This window comes from Ovis canadensis, chromosome 5 (genome assembly GCF_042477335.2).
Source record: "Ovis canadensis isolate MfBH-ARS-UI-01 breed Bighorn chromosome 5, ARS-UI_OviCan_v2, whole genome shotgun sequence".
Lineage (NCBI taxonomy): Eukaryota > Metazoa > Chordata > Mammalia > Artiodactyla > Bovidae > Ovis > Ovis canadensis.
The window spans coordinates 51,916,185-51,935,604 of NC_091249.1; the positions used below are offsets into that span (position 1 = coordinate 51,916,185).

The 19,420-nt window shown below is 55.2% G+C and overlaps 1 protein-coding gene across 4 annotated transcripts; it reads left to right on the plus strand.

Annotated features, from left to right (window-relative positions):
• The first annotated feature begins 4,642 nt into the window (after positions 1–4,642).
• N4BP3 (NEDD4 binding protein 3) lies at positions 4,643–17,753 on the plus strand. 4 transcript variants are annotated; one of them, XM_069589593.1, is made up of 5 exons: positions 4,643–5,471; positions 11,277–11,627; positions 11,842–12,369; positions 12,816–13,070; positions 13,196–17,753. In XM_069589593.1, exons 2-5 carry the CDS (start codon positions 11,307–11,309, stop codon positions 13,721–13,723), a joined length of 1,632 nt encoding a protein of 543 aa, XP_069445694.1. In that variant the 5' UTR covers positions 4,643–5,471; positions 11,277–11,306; the 3' UTR covers positions 13,724–17,753. The 4 variants fall into 4 exon arrangements, with proteins under 4 accessions (XP_069445694.1, XP_069445695.1, XP_069445697.1 ...); XM_069589594.1 differs by having other exon boundaries at positions 5,210–5,471; positions 11,280–11,627; XM_069589596.1 differs by lacking the exon at positions 4,643–5,471 and adding an exon at positions 5,862–5,879 and having other exon boundaries at positions 11,280–11,627.
• The last annotated feature ends 1,667 nt before the right edge of the window (positions 17,754–19,420 follow it).

Genomic DNA, 19,420 nt, shown 5'->3' on the forward strand with positions numbered 1-19,420 from the left:
CCTCTTGATGAGGGTGAAAGAGAGTGAAAAAGCTGGCTTGAAACTCAACACTCAAAAACTAAGATCACAGCATCTGGTCCCATCATTTCATGGCAAATAGAAGGGGGAAAAGTAGAAGCAGTGACAGATTTCATTTTACTGGGCTCCAAAATCACCGCGGATGGTAACTGCAGCCAAGACATTAAAAGATGGTTGCTCCTTGGAAGGAAAGCTATGACAAACCTAGACAGCATGTTAAAAAGCAAAGACATCATTTTGCCAACAAAAGTCCATACAGTCAATGCTGTGGTTTTCCCAGTAGTCATGTACAGATGTGAGAGTTGGACTGAGCACCGAAGAACTCATGCTTTAGAATTGTAGTGCTGGAGAAGTTTCTTGGGAGTCCCTCGGACTGTAATGAGATCAGACCAGTCAATCCTAAAGGAAACAACCCTGAATATTCATTGGAAGGACTGATGCTGAATCTGAAGCCCCAATATTTTGGCCACCAGATGCTGAGAGCCAACTCACTGGAAAAGACCCTGATGGTGGGAAAGACTGAAGGCAAAAGGAGAAGAGGCAGGCAGTGGATGAGAAGGTGGATGATCACCAATTCAATAGACATGAATTTGAGCAAACTCCAGGAGATGGTGGAGGACAGGGAAGCCTGGCGTGCTGCAGTCTGTAGGCTTGCAAAGAGTTGGACATGACTTAGCAACTGAACAACCATTAAGCTTCTGAATATGCATGGGAAGACGTGAAGGTGAATGGATGTGGAGGAGGAGGCAATTTCTGGATTAGTACTGAAGGCAGCTGGTCCCCTAAGCCTTGCACTCCCCATCCAGTGACATGGACATCATCAAAGGGCTCCAAGAAGCCAGGCAGGAAGGAACATCTGCCAGGCCAGCTCCTCAACTTCTGAGGGGAAGTGATGGGGCGCTCTTAGCAGTACAGAGACCAGAGCCTGTGCAGGAGATTGGGACCAGTAGCCCGGTCCAGGCTAGAGGGGGCCACAGACCTGAGCTCTGTTTCTCTTCATGACAACTCTGCTAGAGAGACGGAGTCAGGCTGCTCTCTACTCCTGCCCCAGCCCACTGCACTCTGCATCGTGATGCCCAGCAGCCAAGGGTCTGCCAGCCTCCCACCACCAGCTGCTGCCTCTGGTTGCAGCCACTTTCTTGGTATTCCATTCAGAGGGGCCACTCTCTGGCCCCTCTCTCCTCCCTGCCCTGTTTTTATATCTCTGGGCTCCAGAATATCATCTGATTTCTTTCCCTCCTCCTTGAATGTTCTAAGATATTGAACACCCTTCCCCTCCTACCTCCCTCTGGCTGGGAAAAAACAGACTGGGGGTTGGTCACTTATTCCCCCCACAACTTTGGATAAGTCACTTACCATTGATCTCTTCCCTCTCCTCCTCACGGAATTTCTCGCCAAGACAAGTCAATTCTCTCAGACCATCTCATGAACATCCTTCTTCTCTTCCCCTCCTCACTGCCCTTTCCCTCCGTAGCCCTGTTTCTATTCCCTAACACTCCCCTAATCCATCCTGCCTTCCTCAGTCACCTCATAGGGCCTGTGTACTTTCCCCAAAGCCCAGCTTGGTCCTGCCACTCCCCTCTCTCAACACCTCCAAGGCTCCCATCATCTGGCCTTTCTGAGTCTGCTCAAATGTGCCACCTGAGCTCCGACCCTCCCACTGACCTTACCTACCCCAGGGGTCTGGGTTCGCTAGTAAGGTGAAGGCTCTGCCTTCACCGACCATGAGCTGCTTTCTCCAGCCACAGGCTCTTGTTCCATCATAAGCACCCTCCTGCATGGAAATGCCTTCCACCCTTCAAGTACCATCTCAAAAGCCACTTCCCAATGAGGTCTTCTTTCAGGTCCCCCCAAAGGTAAAGTGCGTGCTTGTTCTAAAGCTTCATATGTAACGCTATCAGACTAGGGGCTCCCCAAGAGCCGATACCCCAAATACTTATTAATGAGTTTTCTTATTAAACTCATTCAGACAAGTCCTCTGAATTCTAGCACTTCCATTGTTAGAACACTGGTAAGGACAGCATAGAAGACAGGGGTTGCAAACTGGTGGCCTGTGGGCCAAACCTGATTCAAGGGTAACATGATGTCTTTTTGTTTCTTTGTTTATTTATTTTTGGCTGCACTGGGTCTTCGTTGCTTTGCGCGGGCTTTCTTTAATTGTGGGGAGCGAGGGCTACTCTCTAGCTGAGATGGGCTGGCTTCTCATTACGGTGGCTTCTCTTGTTGTGGAATACAGGCTCTTGAAGCACGTGGGCTCAGGAGTTTTAACCTGTGGGCTCTAGAGCACAAACTCAGTAGTTGCGGTATGGGGGGTTAGCTGCTCCGTGGCATGTGGAATCTTTCCAAACAAGAGATCGAATTCATGGCCCCTGCATTGGCAGGCAGATTCTTATCCACTGTGCCACCAGGGAAGTCCTGATGTCTCTCTTTTTTTTAATTGAGGTAAAATTCACATCATATAAAACAAACCATTTTAAATTGTGCAACCACCATTTCTACGTGGTTCCGAAACATTTTCCTCATCGCAAAAGGAAACCCCACATCCATTGTCGACTTAAAAAATATTGTCATAACCTGAAAGTGGAAAGTTATTTTATTTGGTGGGAATATTTAGGACTTCAAGCCCAGAAGACTGCATCTCAAGTAACCTTGAAAGAACTGTTCCAAGGAGGCAGGGGAAGGAGTCAGGTTATACAGAAGTTTGCAATAAAGGGAGCAAGTAGCCTTAACATCAAAGATTATTGTTCAGTTCAGTTCAGTTCGTGTCCGACTCTTTGCGACCCCATGAATCGCAGCATGCCAGGCTTCCCTGTCCATCATCAACTCCTGAAGTTCACTCAAACTCACATCCATCGAGTCGGTGATGCCATCCAGCCATCTCATCCTCTGTCGTCCCCTTTTCCTCCTGCCCCCAATCCCTCCCAGCATCAGGGTCTTTTCCAATGAGTCAACTCTTCGCATGAGGTGGCCAAAGTACTGGAGTTTCATCTTTAGCATCAGTCCTTCCAAAGAACACCCAGGACTGATCCCCTTTAGGGTGGACTGGTTGGATCTCCTTGCAGTCCAAGGGACCCTCAAGAGTCTTCTCCAACACCACAGTTCAAAAGCATCAATTCTTCAGCGCTCAGCTTTCTTCACAGTCCAACTCTCACATCCATACATGACCACTGGAAAAACCATAGCCTTGACTAGACGGACCTTTGTTGGCAAAGTAATGTCTCTGCTTTTGAATATGCTATCTAGGTTGGTCATAACTTTCCTTCCAAAAGGAAAATTAGATATCTCAAGTTAAAGAATCTAGCCCTTTTCTATGTATATGAAGATGCAAGCTCTGGGCTCACTGAAATCTTTCCTTTCATACACATCTCAGCTATCCGAGGTCAGCATCTTGCTTCTTGTTTTTTTTGGTTACATCCTTAGTTCCTTGTTCACTGCTGGGAGAGACATAAGGAATGATGACAGCTGATAGCTGCTGGATTGCAGGCATTGTTCTCCCTTTCGGGCCCCTCCGAGCTCAGATATTCACTTTTGGAGGCCTTGAAATCGCTGACATCCTTATTTACTGATATGGCAGGAATCAGTCCATTTTACACCATCAAGCAATCACTCTTCATTCTTCCCTCCCCACAGCATCTAGACCTAATCTTCCTTCTGCTGGATTTATCTGCTTCATATAAGTGGAATCATACTGCATGCAGTCTTTAGTGTCTGGTTCAGCAAAACTGGCGGATCATCCAAATTGTCCTTTTACGGTTAAATAATATTCCATCTATGAACATACCACATTTTGTGTGTTCATTTATCTGTCGATAGGCGATTGGGTTGTTTCCACCTTTGGGCGATTATGGCTAGTCTTGCTACAAACATCTGTGCACTAGTGTCTGTTTGAATTCCTGTTTTCAATTCTTCAGAGTATATATCTAGGAGCGGAATTGCTGGATCATACCTCACTATATATTTATAACCTTTTTTGGAAGATGTGGTGTTTTCATACTTGAATCTGAATGCCTATAGGTGTCCACCTCTGTCTCGGTTTCCATCTCTTCTACTGTCTTACACCTGCCAGTCTGACTCACATTATTTGCCTGGCCCCTGAAGTTCGGTGACTGTAGCCATGAAATTAAAAGACGCTTGCTCCTTGGAAGGAAAGCTATGATCAATCTAGACAGCATATTAAAAAGCAGAGACATTACTTTGCCAACAAAGATCCGTCTAGTCAAAGCTATAGTTTCTTCATGTATGGGTGTGAGAGTTGGGCTATAAAGAAAGCTCAGTGGGGAAGCATTGATGCTTCTGAACTGTGTTATTGGAGAAGACTCTTGACAGTCCCCTGGACTGCAAGGAGATCCAACCAGTCTATCGTAAAGGAAATTAGTCCTGAATATTCACTGGAAGGACGGATGCTGCAGCTGAAACTCCCAATACTTTGGCCACCCGATGAGAAGAACTGACCACTAGAAAAGACCCTGATGCTGGGAAAGATCGAAGGTGGGAGGAGAAGGGGACGACGGAGGATGAGATGGTTGGATGGCATCACCAACTCGATGGACATGAGTTTGAGTAAGCTCTGGGAGTTGGTGATGGACAGGGAAGCCTGGAGTGCTGCAGTCCATGGGGTCACAAAGAGTCCGACACGACTGAGCCACTGAACTGAACTGAAGACATCTGAATTTGCTCCCCTTACAAGTCTTTGGCACCAAGAACCCCCACAAAAACATAGCGCCCAATTCAACTGCTAAGGAGCCCGAGATCTTGGGCAAATCTCTCCATACGTCTCGGAGTACTATTTTGCTCAGGCTCGCCAGGGAATAATGCTGCTTATCTAAGGGGAGGCGGCAAGAATCAGGGAGATGATGGACGGAATGCGCCTCTTCGGAAGCTGTCGGGTTCTGGAAACCGAGAAAGACAGGCTAAGCTAGAAGAGGAGGAGGCGGCGGAGGAGCGAGGCGGGCTGGACGCCCTCTGGGAGCATAGGCCGCACTTCGGGTTGTAGACCGGCCCGGGTCCGAGCCGGCGCGCCCGGGCATCCGCGGCACAGAGCGCAACCGGCAGGGGGCTCGGGCGCCACCGCCTCGCGACGTCTCGGCGGGCTGGGCTAGGCTGGAGTCGCGAGCCCGGGCGGGGCTCAGGTTGGCACGCGGTGGGCGGGGGTGGCCCCCGTCCCCGCCCCCCACATCCGGGGGCCCGGGCCGGGCTGTGGGTCGGCCGCGCGCCGGTGAGTCAGGCCGGGTTTTCCCTCCGCCTCTGGGGCAGGATAGCGAGCGCGGCAGATCGCGTCCCTCCCTCGCCAATCCGGCTCCGGAGCCCGCCCGCCCGCGTTTTCCCGGCGCCTGTCGCCTGGCCGCTCCAGCCTGGTTCGCAGTCTCGGCCGGAGCTGGCGCCCTGGAGGAAGGGTTCAAATCCGCGCGCAAGGGAGCTGCAGTGCGCGAGGGGTGCGGATGGGGGCCAGGATGGTGAGTAGGGCACACCGTGGGGCTGGAGCCGCGGCCCGGGGCTGGACTCGGGGGGTGGGGCTGGCAGCCGCCAAGGTCTAGCTTTCCCGGCGACCTTGGCCAAGCCCGCAGCCCTACGCAGGCGAGGTTCCCGTCGGAGAAGTGGGCAGGGGTGGCAAGGTGAGGTGTACGTCCAGGTACCCCTTACTTCCAGACACCGAAGCACCGAGGTGCGGGATCGGGGACCGTCCGCGGGCAGGGAAGCTGTGCTGAAAGGGCAGGCGACAGGTTACGCTCTCCGTAACCCACGCAAAACGCGCTTTCCTTGGAGGAGTTCCTGGGACCCCTGAACCAGCACTGGGGTGGGGCAGGTGCCCTTGGCGCGGGAGTCTGACCTCGGCTTCCGCGCCCACAGCCCATCCGTTCGGGGTAAGTCTTAGAGAGAAGCCTGGGAGAAACATCCCCTCCCAACGCTCAGGTAGCTTGAGGAGCTCCCCCAGTTCTGGGGGAGCCCCCGCCTCTGTCACATCCTTCCCCGAGGAAATTCCGTGGAGATGCCAACCTCCACTTTCCCCAAGAGACGGCTTCCTGCCCTCTCCTGCCCCCTCCGGGATACCCCTTTCCTCCGCTATATGAGCCCTGTACGAGCGGCAGCTGCCAGCTCGCTGTCAGGGGTCCCGTGAAGAGCGGACGCTCCCAGATTCTGAGCACCATCCCAGTCTGGCCACAACCTTCGGCCAAAGTGAGGGCCCGTCTGGAGCCGGGCGGAAATCGGGGCCGTGACTGCGTCCGGAAAAAAGGACCGGGACCTGTCATCTCCGACGCGGCAAACCCTACCGCTGCCCCCCCACCCCGCCCCGCCCCGCCTCCCGCCTCCACGAGCAGACCGGTCTCTCCTGGCTTGCACCGGGGGCTCAGCCTGTCCCGCGGCCGTGGTGCTCTGTCCCTGGCCGGCCCAGGGAAGAAGAGAGGCAGGCGGCCATCCTGGAACCGGTGATCTCCCTCCTCCCAGAGCCCTCCTGGGCAGGGCCCCTCTCCTGCCGACTGGCTGTGTGTGGGTGTGTATGTGCCAGACTGAATGAGAGCGGCCAGTCTGCTCACGCCACCGCCTATGGAACTAGCAGCTTCCAGGGCTCACAGTGCCCATGCAGCGGTGTTTCCACTATTTCTACCTGACCCAGGGGCAGGCAGTGGGTATTCCAGGCTGAGGGGACTGGGATACAAGCCAACCTGGCTGCAGGTACCCTTGGGAGAAGCAGGTGTGGGGAGCTGAACAGACATAATCCACAGCAGTGTGTGAGCCCAGGGAGGGCAGCTGGTAACCCCTGGCTAGTAACCCCAGCCTGGGGCAGAAGAGAGGGCCTTGCCTGGGGAGTTGGGATTGCTGGTCATGTGGAATCATGGGCAGCTCACTTCTTTTTGGGCCTCAGTTTATCTAGCTATAGGATGGGGAAAGGGTAACTACTGTCTTGCCTGCCTCCACGAAGCTGATGCGGAGATCAGATGATGAAATGAAAGGGCTGATAAAAACTGTAGAGCAGAAGTGACTTGGTGATACTAAGAATCACTCCAGCAGGACTCTGCCTCTTTATGAGTTGAAATGGGGCTACGGAATGCCAGCCTCTCCCGTCTTCTCCCTGGGCCCCTCTTACCCACTGCCCCCTCTTTTGGAGCTGGGACATTCCAGTCTCATTCCTCAGGGGCAGCTGCAGTCACTCCCTTCAGCAAAGCTGATCCTCCAGCAGGTGGTGGGACCCTCCCTGGGGCCAAGGCTCACGAGGGGCTAAAGGCAGTCGAGGCCGGACTGGGAGCTTCCTACCCAAGTGCTTTGGGTACACTCCAGCGGAGATGCACAGTGGGGTCAGGGCAGGCTTCTAAATGTAGAGAGCCTGTGGACTTTTTCCTGTGCAGCTGAGCATGACCTTAGGCACTTTATTTTACCTCCTGGGCCTCAGTTTTCTCCTCGGAAGTGGGGGATGACACTCTTCCTCTCCCATGTGTGTTGTGAGCATGTGCCAGGCCCAGCATCAGGCTGACCCAACGAGGCACCCACTAAGGGACACCAGGATGCCTCCCTGAGTGTCCTGTCTTTTTCTGCTTCATGGCCAGGGCTGTATCCCAGCCCCATTCTCCAATCTCCTCCAAGAGTTGGTCCAGAGAGATGCTCCCAGTGTCCAGGCTGTCTGATCTTGGAGTGGGTGGAGGGGAAGATGGAAGCAGGATTAAAGGGACTTTGTTGGGACCAACTAGGACCTGTGCAGAATAGGGCCTACGTGACCGGCTGAAAGCTTGCTGGCAGAGCAGTGGGGTGGCGGAGGCGAGGTTCTGCTCTGTGCAGAGCTCTGGGCCCCAGGCATGTCGTGAGTTCTGGGTAGAGAAGCCCAGGCACTTGGAGGAGGAGGCCCTGTTTTCCCCAGTGGGGCTGCAAGGCACTTGCTGTTTCTCCCTCCCTCCTCCCCCTCCACATCCTCTCCTGCACAGCTGCCCTGGGCCAGTCCCTGGGCTTCCAAGCAACGGGAAGGAATGTGTGTATTGGGGGATGTGGGGAAGGCAGGGGAGGTGGATGGAGTCTTTTAGGAAAAAGGACTGTCCCCAGATAGAGACCTGGGCAGGGTAGAGCCTCCTGAAAGCCAGGGCCCTTGGCCCAAGGCAGAGGAGCTAATAATACAGCCTGAGAAGTTATCTAGGAGGGGTGGAGAGAGGAGGGGGAAGGGTGGGGGCCATAGATAAAGACAAAGGGAAGGGCTGTTGGTGCCCCTCCATGTAGCTCAGGAATTATTTCAAAGTGCTCAACTCAAGTGTGAAGAAAAGCCTATCCCATGCCCTCCTTTGCCACACACACACACACACACACACACACACACACTTGCCTACATCTAGCAGCCTCCGGGCTAGGAAGGACAGCTGGGTATTTGTGTGTGGAAGGTGCTCAGTGCAGTGTGAATGACCTTGAGTGTGTGTGAGCCTCGCTGTGTCCTCTCACGGAGAAGCTTCTGGGCCACTGGTGGCACCGACTGGACTGCAGTATGTGTGTGGTGTGCGTGTTTCGGCCCATGACTGCTTCTCCCCTTGACCTGGGACCCTTTGTGGGGGTTATGGGGTGTTGATTATTGCAGGCGTACTTAATTTACTAACAGGAAATGAGGCTGTGGCCAGGGGAACGTGAAGCAGTGTGTGTTTGGGATGAAGTGGGCATGTTTAGCTCCCCCTGCCACCATCCCTGCTCTCAGGCTCTCATCAGGCTTGCAGCTCAAGAGCCCTTTCACCTACCTGTCCCTGTGCTGGCTGTCACCAGCAACCCAATAGAAAGGCAGAGAAAGTAGAGTCTTTCCCATTTGGGGGAAACTGAGGCATGGTCATGGAGAAGGCGATGGCACCCCACTCCAGTACTCTTGCCTGGAAATTCCCATGGACAGAGGAGCCTGGTAGGCTGTGGTCCATGGGGTCGCGAAGAGTCGGACATGACTGAGCGACTTCCTTTTCACTTTCATGCATTGGAGAAGGAAATGGCAACCCACTCCAGTGTTCTTGCCTGGAGAATCCCAGGGACGGGGGAGCCTGGTGGGCTGCCGTCTATGGGGTCACACAGAGTTGGACACGACTGAAGTGACTTAGCAGCAGCAGCAGAGGCATGGTCAAGGGAGGTGTCCCATGGAGAGATAATATAAAGGGTGGGCTGGAGACCAGATTGTCTGCTGTCTACGTCCCCAAGAAGCAGTGACAGGAGTTCAATGGGCTTGTCTGTTGCTCGGTGGGCTTATCATGGTGAAGGGGTGGGAGGAGTGGGAGGCAAGATGCTTCAATTCCAACTCTTGGGTTGTGGGTGACATTGTCGGTTCCCACTAGACATTTCGAATCATTGTACTGTAATCACAGACCAGCACCTCACTCTAACCAGCTCTGTGACCTTGGGCAGGCCACTTCACCTTTTGAAGCCCCATTGCCCTTCCCTAAAAAACACAGTTAACCATGTGCCAGGACTCTGTGAAACCCCTACACAGGGCCGCATCACTGTAGGTGCCCAGCACCTGTCATCCCTTATCTAGATGACTCCCCTAACCTTGTGTGGCTTGTGGCACCCCCAAAGAGGTTGAGCTGTCTGGGAACAAGAAAGGGAAACTTGGGAAGGTTTCTTTTGCCCAAGGTAAGGTTGAGGACTGCAGGATGTAGGGGCAGGGCCGTGCCTTCCACCCCTCTCCCTCCCTCCTCATGGAGAGCTTTGTCTTCTACAAACACAAAACCTGGAAATGGTTGAGGAAGATGGAACCTCCTAACCATTGTTTGGGGTAGGAGTCTGTGTCCCAGAAGTGTATTGGATTGGGGCAGTTGGGGCGGGGCACATCGGACTGGTAGCTGCATTTTGCCTGCTGGGTGTCTGTTCAGGAATGGGAATAGCTGGGTAGGAGGCAGAGAAGGGGGCTTCTCTGGTAGCTCAGCTGGTAAAGAATCCACCTGCAATGCAGGAGACCCTGGTTCGATTCCTGGGTCGGGAAGATCCTCTGGAGAGGATACCCACTCCAGTATTCTTGGGCTTCCCTGTTGGCTCAGATGGTAAAGAATCCGTCTGCAATGCAGGAGACCCTGGTACGATCCCTGGGTTGGGAAGATTCCCTGGAGGAGGGCATGGCAACCCACTCCAGTGTTGTTGCCTGCAGAATCTCCTTGGGCAAAGGAGCCTGGAGGCTACAGTCCATGGGGTCACAAAGAGTCGGGCACGACTGAGTGACTAAGCATAGCACACGGGCAGAGAAGGTGGCATTCATTCATTTGGCAAGTCCTTTCTGAGCACTTACTGTGTGCCAAAGGCTGGGATGGACACGGGATCCAGCGGGGCACTGGGGACAGGTCCTGCCTTCCACAGTGTGGTCCCAGCACAGGTGGGAGGCAATCCGTAACCCCGTCACTCGGGCACTCGCTGGTGGTGTTAGTGTGTCTACCAACTAAGTTCAGCTTCAGCTTGCCCGTGTTGACCCTGGCTGTGGGCCAGGCCCTGGACTGGACATTTTATCCTCTGATCTTAGCCAGTCCTCCCAGCATCCATGAGTGATAACAGTTGACATAGTCATTGTCCAGATGAGGAAGCCAGGGCCCACACACTGATTCGTTCCACACATTGGGTCAGGATTGGGGCCCTGATGCCTGGCAGTGGGCTTTGAAGTGGTAGCATATTAGAGGGGCTGGCAGGGGCTCTGGCTGCCCCGTCTCCCTGCCTCCTATCACTGCTCCAACATGAACACCTGTTCCGGAAACTGTGGCCATTGTTCCTGCCATCCTTCCTTCCCCTGGGCCCTTCCTGTTTGTATCCGTCCCGCTGGAGCCCCTAGCCCCACCCATGCCAGGTGCTTCCCTTGGGAAAACTCTGAACCTCTGCAGGAAGAGGGGTTGAATGAAGTTCTTTTCCCCCTGCCAAGGGAAGAAGAAGGATTGGAGCTTCTGAGGCCACCGGTCTTGGTTCCCTGTGCCCTCTGCCCACCTACCACGTTGGGTGCCTGGCAGGAGAATGAACAAAGTTAGAGTCAGAGATGGATTCTGCCAGCTCAGTCCTGGGAGGGGCCCCTATCCTACTGCTTCAGGTCCTGGTCCCCCTGTGACCCCAGTCACACACTGGCCCCTCGTCGGAACTAGGGCGCTAGACAGGTAGCCTTGGGACTTCTGCTACTTTCTCTAGGAGTCCTGTTCCGGATTCTCTCTGGAACTCACATCTGCCACTCCTGGGTGGGCTGGGGTGGGGGAGCTGACACAGAGATCAAGCACCTGCTTCTAGGGCATCTGGGGAGTTGGGCAGCAAGTGCGTACCTGCCCCTGATGGAGCCTCCCAACCCCCAGAAGCAGCCGCCTGTGCCCTGGTGAAACTTCATGGCCACAGCCCCAGGCCCTGCCGGCATTGCCATGGGCAGCGTGAGCAGCCTGTTGGAACGGCAAGACTTTTCCCCTGAAGAGCTACGGGCGGCACTCGCAGGGTCTCGGGGCTCCCGCCAGCCTGATGGGCTCCTCCGGAAAGGCTTGGGCCAGCGCGAGCTCCTCAGCTACCTGCACCTTCCCAAGAAGGATGGCAAGACCACCAAGCGGGCCCCTCGGAATGAGCCTGCCGACTACGCCACCCTCTACTACCGGGAACACCCTCGGGCTGGTGACTTCAGCAAGACCTCGCTGCCTGAACGGGGGCGTTTTGACAAGGTGTGCCTCGGCTCCTCCCTTCCCTACTGTGGCAGGGCGGGGAGGGGGGTCCTCTCTGAAGACCCCGAGGCTGGGATAGGACATGGAAGTCTTTCTGTGGGCTGGCCTGGTGACATGTACCCCTCGTTCTCAAAGGGGATTCCCAGGGGCTTCGGGAGGGAGCACCAGAGAGCAGTCAGCCCAGAGCCTCATGCCTGCCCTCTCTTTCTGGCAGTGTCGCATTCGCCCATCAGTTTTCAAGCCCGCCTCGGGCACCGGGAAAGGCTTCCTGTCCATGCAGAGCCTGGCGGCCCACAAGGGGCAGAAGCTGTGGCGCAGCAATGGCAGCCTGCACACGCTGGCCTGCCACCCACCCCTGAGCCCTGGGCCCCGGGCCAGCCAGGCCCAGGCCCGTGCCCAGCTGCTGCACGCCCTCAGCCTGGATGAGGGCGGCCCCGAGCCCGAGCCCAGTCTGTCTGATTCCTCCAGCGGGGGCAGCTTTGGCCGCAGTCCCAGCACTGGCCCCGGCCCCTTCAGCTCCTCCCTGGGCCACATTAACCATCTTGGAGGCTCCCTGGACCGGGCCTCACGGGGTTCCAAGGAGGTTGGGCCACTGGCTCTGCTGAACTGCTTGCCTGAACCACCGCCCCCCTACGAATTCTCCTGCCCCGTCACCGAGGACATGGGGGCTGTGGTGCCGGACACCTGTGAAGAGCTCAAGAGGGGCCTGGGTGAGGAGGATGGTGCCAGCCCCTTCACACAGGTGAGAGCAGCTGTTGTCTTGGCCACCTGTTCTATCCCCTGGCATTAGCGTACAGGGCAGACAGAGGGTCACCTGCCAGCTCTCCTGCAGGGCTCCGGGTATAGGTGGGTAAGGAAGAGAGAGATGAGTTTGCTTCTTTCCCCAGGCCCCACATGACATGGGGATGTCATGTCATTGGTGGTCCTTGCAGGAAGTTGTGAGAGGGAGACTCCCTGGGAGGGCCGCGTGCTGGGGACACTTCACCTCCAGAGGCCACATCCTGGGTTGGGGCACATGTGTGCCCAAAGCATTGCACCCTGGACCCTGTGGTGTTGAGACAGAGGATATCAGAAGCAGCTGGAGCGTTGGAGCAGTGGGCCAGCCATGGCGTGCAGGCAGTTGGTATCCAGGGGGGCAGGGCGGTATGTGGATCTTGGGCCATGGCAAGTGCCCTTTCCCCTGGGCAGGTGTTGGAAGAGCGCCAGCGGCTGTGGCTGGCTGAGCTGAAGCGCCTCTACCTGGAGCGACTGCACGAGGTGACCCAGAAGGCCGAGCGTAGTGAGCGCAACCTCCAGCTGCAGCTGTTCATGGCCCAGCAGGAGCAGCGGCGCCTACGCAAGGAGCTGCGAGCACAGCAGGGCCTGGGCCCAGAACCCCGGCCACCAGGCAGCCTCCCAGAGGCCGATCCTAGTGCGCGAGCAGAGGAGGAAGCCCGCTGGGAGGTGAGAGACCAGGCGTTCAGAGACTCCTGCCCCCACTACTGTCGTGCCATCCTCTGCTTGCCCTCTGACCGGCCCCCCCCTTACCCTGCTTTGCTTGGCTCTTGCCTATCCCTGTCCCCCTTCAGGTGTGCCAGAAAACAGCGGAGATCAGCCTCCTGAAGCAGCAGCTGCGGGAAGCCCAGGCAGAACTGGCTCAGAAGCTAGCTGAGATCTTCAGCCTGAAGACACAACTTCGGGGCAGCCGGGCACAGGCCCAGGCCCAGGATGCAGAGCTGGCCCGGCTGCGAGAGGCCGTGCGGAGCCTGCAGGAGCAGGCCCCTCGGGAGGAGGCCCCAGGCGGCTGTGAGACCGATGACTGCAAGAGCAGGGGGCTGCTGGGGGAGGTGGGAGGTGGTGAGGCCAGAGATGAGGCTGAGCAGCTGCGGGCCCAGCTCCTGCAGGAGCGGCTCCGAGGCCAGGAGCAGGCGCTGCGCTTTGAGCAGGAGCGGCGGACGTGGCAGGAGGAAAAGGAACGGGTGCTGCGCTACCAGCGGGAGATCCAGGGTGGCTACATGGACATGTATCGCCGCAACCAGGTGCTGGAACAGGAGCTGCGGGCGCTGCGGGAGCCCCCTGCACCCTGGAGCCCTCGGCTTGAGTCCTCCAAGATCTGAGGCCCTCGGAGCAAGCTGACAGCAGAAGCACTGTCAGAAGATGGCTTGGACAAGCCCACTCTGAGATGGCCAGCTCCTTCCTTACATTGGTCTGGGGTGGAAGCTGCTGAGACCAGCCAGGGATGGAGAGGCTGGCCGAGAGGAGGGGTCCAGTGGGGCTGTGGGCTGGATGGGGTGCCAGTAGCAGGAGGAGCCAGGGCAAGGTCCCCCTGGCTGAGGAGTCTCCAGGTAGAGCCCAGCCCTAGAGTAGATGTGGCCCAGGAAAGGAGGTTTGAAGTGAAGAGCCCTGTGAAGTGAAAAGGGCCAGTGTGAGGAGGGGAGGCTGGGATGGGAACTTTGGCCTCCCCAGAATAAAATCACATTTTCTACGAGGAATTGCCAGGTGATAATGTCAGGCCTGTCTCTGGCCTGAGTGCAGAGGACTTTGGAGGGTCTGGGTTGGGGCTGTTGGCCTGGACTGCAGCTCTACCATGTCCATGATCGGCGGGCAGGGTGTACCCTGCACCTCTGTGTGCAGCTGCTGGACAGGCATGTTGGGGAGTGGAGGAATCCTTGCCCTGGCACCACAAAGTTTCTTAGCTGCCATGTGAGCTGAAATTCCTTTCTTTAGCATCAGTGAGAATTTTAATAGGGAACAATGCCAAGGAACCCAAGAAAACAAAGGGGCAAGTCAACCAAGGCATTGCTAGAATATGAGATGTCCTCTTGGTAAAAAGTCTGGGCTCCCGGGTCCCAGGCCCAGCTGGATGTGGGGCCAGCCTAAAACAGCTTCTGCTGGAGAGCCTTAAGCCTCCAGTAGTCTGCCCCTCCCAGAACTTGCCTCCCACCTTTCTCTCTGGCTTGTGTACCCCTCCATTGGGATGAGGGCCTGGAATGATGCAGGAAATGAGGCAGAGAAAGTTCGATAAAGGACTAGAACTGCAGCAGGGAATGTGGACATTTCCCCATAGGCATGGGGGGCCATGGGGTATTCTTGAGCAGGAGTGTAAGGTGTGATCTGATTTGTATTCTGGAAAGTTCTGTCCTGGGAGGAAGCACCCCTGTGCCTGGCCCTGCATTGCCTGATCCTTGCTCTTAGCCAAGGCTTGCTGGTCCTTGACCCCCTAAAACCCACTCCCGTCCTCTCTGGACCCTTGCTCCCTCCTGGTGGGAGGAAAGCACAGAACAAGTCGGGCTGTGCAAGTGGCATCCCCCTAGCCCTTGCTGGGAAGCTTGGTGTTCTTACAGATGCGTTAGTGTGTCTGCTGCCACACATGGAGCACTTCCTGTCTGCCTGCTGCTGCACTAGGCTGTAAGGGTCTGGGGGCTCAGGGCTGAATGAGATGTGTTTCCTGCTGCAGGGGAATCAATACACAGATGTCTCCCTCCCAGGCTGCCTGGTGGGGCAGGCCCACCTCAGATCTCCGCAGACACCCCCAGTTTGCTCCCTATGGCTGTGTTCTGATCCTTCCCTGGCCACACCTGGCAGCCCCTCAGGTGGGGCCTGATGGTGGAGTGGTGTGCAGGGGATGGACAGAGCTGTGGAGGGTAAGCCAGTGGGCCCCGCCCTTTTAGGGCGGAGAGTGGGGGGTGTGTGTTGTCTGCTGTGGGGATAATGTGTTTATGTCTGTGTGAGTGGCTGTTGTGTACAGTAGAGATGTGCTGTGGGTGGTGGGTGTGTCTAAGGGGGTGTGTTTGGGCCTTCTGGGTTGGAGGCTAGGTTGGGGCTCCTCCCTCTGTTCCATTCTTTCCCACCCTTCTCAGCCCCTTCTAGTCCTGGCCAGGCTTGACTAGAGCTTTGTGGCTCTAGATAGGTCCCTGGGCCTTGCTGAGAGCTATCTGGACTCAGCCCTGAGCCAGGTCCTCTGCCTGGGAAGGGAAAGTAGGGACACCTGGCTTAGGCAGGCCTATTATTCACAGGCCTTGATACCCATTGTACACACCCCACCCAATCAAGCTTTCTGGGTCAGTGGTTCCTCCAAAGGGCCCTCCAGAGCTCAGTGCTAGCCTGAAGCCTGGCTTCAGGGCTGGAGCATAGGGAGCAAGGAATTGCCTGGACAGGGTGTGAGTTGGTCAGGCTGGATACCCACATGGTCCACAGTGGCTGGGGTCTACTTTTTGGTGTCCCAGCTCTGCAGAAGAGCTCCCCACCCAGCAATTAGGGAGCTGGGCTGGCCAGTACAGCCAGCAGGGAGTGGGTGGGCGGTACCAAAACTTGGCAAGTATGCCAGAAACTAAGGCCAGGCCCAAATGTAGGGGGAGGGCCCAAGAGAGCTGAAGCTGGGGCGTCTCAGAGGGAACCAGATCCTGTTAGCTCATCGCTGCCAGGAAAACCAGTTCCCTGTCCCCAAGCCGGCTGGGCAGCTCTGGGGCCAGCTGATCACAGGTGCCACTGTAGTGGCTACACCTTGGGGCAGCCCCTCCATCCTGCCCTTAGTGGGTCCCTCAGCGTCCCAGCTGTCCTCTGACCCCCTCCCCAAGCAGACTAGGCCCAAGAGCTGATTCTTTCCAGAACTGAGACTAGCTCCCTGCACTGGTCTCCCTGCCTTTGGTCCCTCTTGTTCTCAACTCGATAGTGTGTGTCCTCCAGTGGCTCCTTGGGTCCCTTAGCCTATCACTTGAGGCTTCTGACAGTCTTGCCTCCAGGGTCACTGATGGTGGTACCCCTCCTAATCCCAACAGCCCTCTGGGCCCTCGTTCTCCAGGCAGACTCCCCCCGCCGACCATAATGCTCAGATTTTCCCTCCTTAGGGGAGCCTTCCCTGAACTCACACCCTGTCCGGGCAATTCCTTGCTCCCTATGCCCACAGCCCCTGTTTCCCTCCACCAGCTCTGTCTGTTCCTTTGGAATGGTCAGTTTGCCTCTGTTTTCCACTGGGCTGTGGACATGGCGGGGGGAGGGCCACATCTGTTTTCATCCCCAGAGCCTGCTGTGGTTCCAGCCCAGAAAGCACTGGGGGGGCTGTGGAGTCAAGAGAGACCAGACCCCTCCCCTGACTGGCATGGGTTCAAGCTAGAGGTGGTAGGGGGAGGTGGCAAAGGCTCAAATGCGAAGCGTTCATTCACCTTTTGTGCCACCTGGTCCAACCAGGTCTGTGCCAAGCACCACCATTCACTGCACAGTGATGTATTGAGTGCCTCCTTTGGGGAGGAAGCTGAGGTGGTCAAGGCCTTTGCCCCTATGGTCCTTTCCAGAGGGTGAGGGAAGGAGACAACACGTACGGGTCCCCAGTAGTGACTGGCCAGAAAGGGGCCAACATTACAGAGGTGGGGACAGCAAAGGGCCTGCACAGTGGTGAGCAAGCCAGCAGAGCACGCAGAGGCAGAGGGGGTCCATCTGGGGGATTGAGAGTAGATTTCTTTGAGACTGGTTGGCTGTGGGTATTAGGGAAACTTTTCCCAAAGAGGGTATAAGCCCCACAGTGACAATTCAGATTGTAATAATCCACCATTCTAGTGGGTGGGGGCTTAGCCCTCTATATTGGATTCAGAAAAAAATAATGTAGAAAAAACAAGAAATATGAAATAACGCAGCAAAAACAAAAAGTGAAATATGAGAGGTGAAGTTTGAATGCCATGGGAGTTCAGAGGAGAGCTGGCTCACTCATCCCTCCAGGTGGTGGGGTGGGGTGAGGGGACAAAGGCTGACCAAACTTTGGGCAGGCACTTCCAAGCTTTCTGACTGGGCCTTCCTGTGTGCTTCCTTGTGCAGCCCAGTTCTAGCAAGAATCCTGGTAAGTTAGGTTAGCCAGAGTCTCCCATCTTCTATGTCTGAACACCCTCCGTATTCTAACCTGTTTCCTCTACCTGTACCATCTCCCACATTATGTCTGGTCACTCTGGCCTGCCTTCACTGAGAATTCTCTGCAGTCATTTAGCCAGTTCCCCCTGCCCCCTGAGGTTTCCTCTTAGTACATCCACTGACCTCCACCCTGCACCTTGGCTGTGAAATATACTTTTCCTTGTATTTGGAATTGAGGCCACTCTCTGACCCTTACATAAAATCCCATTCCAGTAGCCCCCACTGAATAAAGTCTTCCTTACCACTCAACACATGTCATGGCGATTTTTTTTTTCTTTTTTCTTTAACAGAGGCAAGCTTCCCCGAGAAGGAGACGTTGCTGCGGGTGGGGGGGGGGGGGCGTGTAGGGTGGGATATTTCCTGTGGAGTAGGGTGGGATGAGGGCATTCCAGGATGGGCCTGGATTTCTGCATAGGGAAGTGCGGGGCAGGTCTGCAGGGGGTCTTGTCTGGAAAGGGATGAGAGGAGGCAAGACAGATACTGGGCAGCCTGGCAAGCTGGCACAGAACTTTGCGTCCTGTGACTGTGGGTGGATCCCTCAGGGAGCCAAGGGAAAGGGCCAGAATTGGGACCAACTTTGTGTGCATGTGACCTGTGCAGTCACCAAGGCCTCACACTCAGAAGGGCCCTAGGCTTGGCGCAGTGCTCTACTGTCACTATCTGGAACTTAATGATGTTTGAACAAGGGGTGTCACATTTTCATTTTGTTCTGGGGCCTGCAAATGACACAGCTGCTTCTGGCCTGAACCACAGCTTTGCAAGGAAGGGAGGGACAGGGAGAAACAGGAGACTGGGAGCCACCTGAAGGGTGGAAGGAAGAGCAGGGCCTGAGCAGGCAACTTGAGCTCCAGAGGCTGAGCCCTGATGCTCCCAGGTTCTGCAGAGAGCAGGCAGTGGCGGTCCCACCTGCTGTTGACCCCTATCCCATCAGCTATCAGGGGAGGGTTCATCTTTTTCTAGCCTGGCCTTCCTGGACACACTCTGGGAGGCATGGAAGACTGTGTTTTCAGGACAGAATTCCAAGGCTTGTTCTGTCAAGGACCAACCTTTCTTTCTTCCTAAAGATTTATCTGGTGTGCTTTTTGTGTAGTGGTCTCCCTGCCCACTGCCGTTTTAAAAGTACAGAGAGAAAAATTCAATGTTTTGACAACACAGAGAATTGTACAACCAGCCCTAAACCAAGATACAATACGGTTTCATCATCCTCCCAAATCCCACCCCCTGGGCCCCCTCCCCGTCCCTCTACCCTTCTGCCCCACCCTCAGGCAACCAGTGATCCGCTTTCTCAATAACCTTGTGTTTTTCTTTTTGTGAGCATTGTTTAATCCCGATTTCAAAGTAGTGAGTAAAACAATATGCAAGGGTGAGTGCACGCTCAGTCTCTTCAAGCTCTTTATGACCCTGCCAGGCTCCTCTGTCCATGGGATTCTCCAGGCAAGAATACTGGAGTGGGTTGCCATGTCCTCCAGGGGATCTTCCTGACCAGGGATCAAACCCGCATTTCCTGTGTCTCTTGCATTGCAGGCGGATTCTTTACCCACCGAGCCACCTGGGAAGCCCAAAACAATATGACATTGGTGTAAAAATAAAACTATACCTCAGTGGAAAGAATGAAGAACTAGAAATAAACTTCATTTTGAAGAAAAATCTTGGTATTATGGTAATGGGCTTCCAAAATGAGAAGGGTAGGCAGGATTATTTTATAAGCAGTTCTGGGATAACTAGACAGAACTGTGGGGGAAAATAAGTCATACTTTGCACCATCCCCTGCAAAATAAAATGGAATTACATTTTAAAAATAAAATCCTAGGAAACTAGCAAAAGGTGAAACAGACTGTGAAAGAGTTAGTGGAGAACAGCTAAGTTTTTCTGGTTTGGAGCAGCCACACTCCAATAAAACGAAACGAAATAAAATC

Coding starts and splice junctions, on each gene's coding strand:
- N4BP3 (XM_069589593.1), top strand. CDS start 11,307: ATGGCCACAGCCCCAGGCCCTGCCGGCATTGCCATGGGCAGCGTGAGC. Junction 12,370..12,815: donor GTGCCAGCCCCTTCACACAG/GTGAGAGCAGCT, acceptor TCCCCTGGGCAG/GTGTTGGAAGAGCGCCAGCG. Junction 13,071..13,195: donor AGGAGGAAGCCCGCTGGGAG/GTGAGAGACCAG, acceptor GTCCCCCTTCAG/GTGTGCCAGAAAACAGCGGA.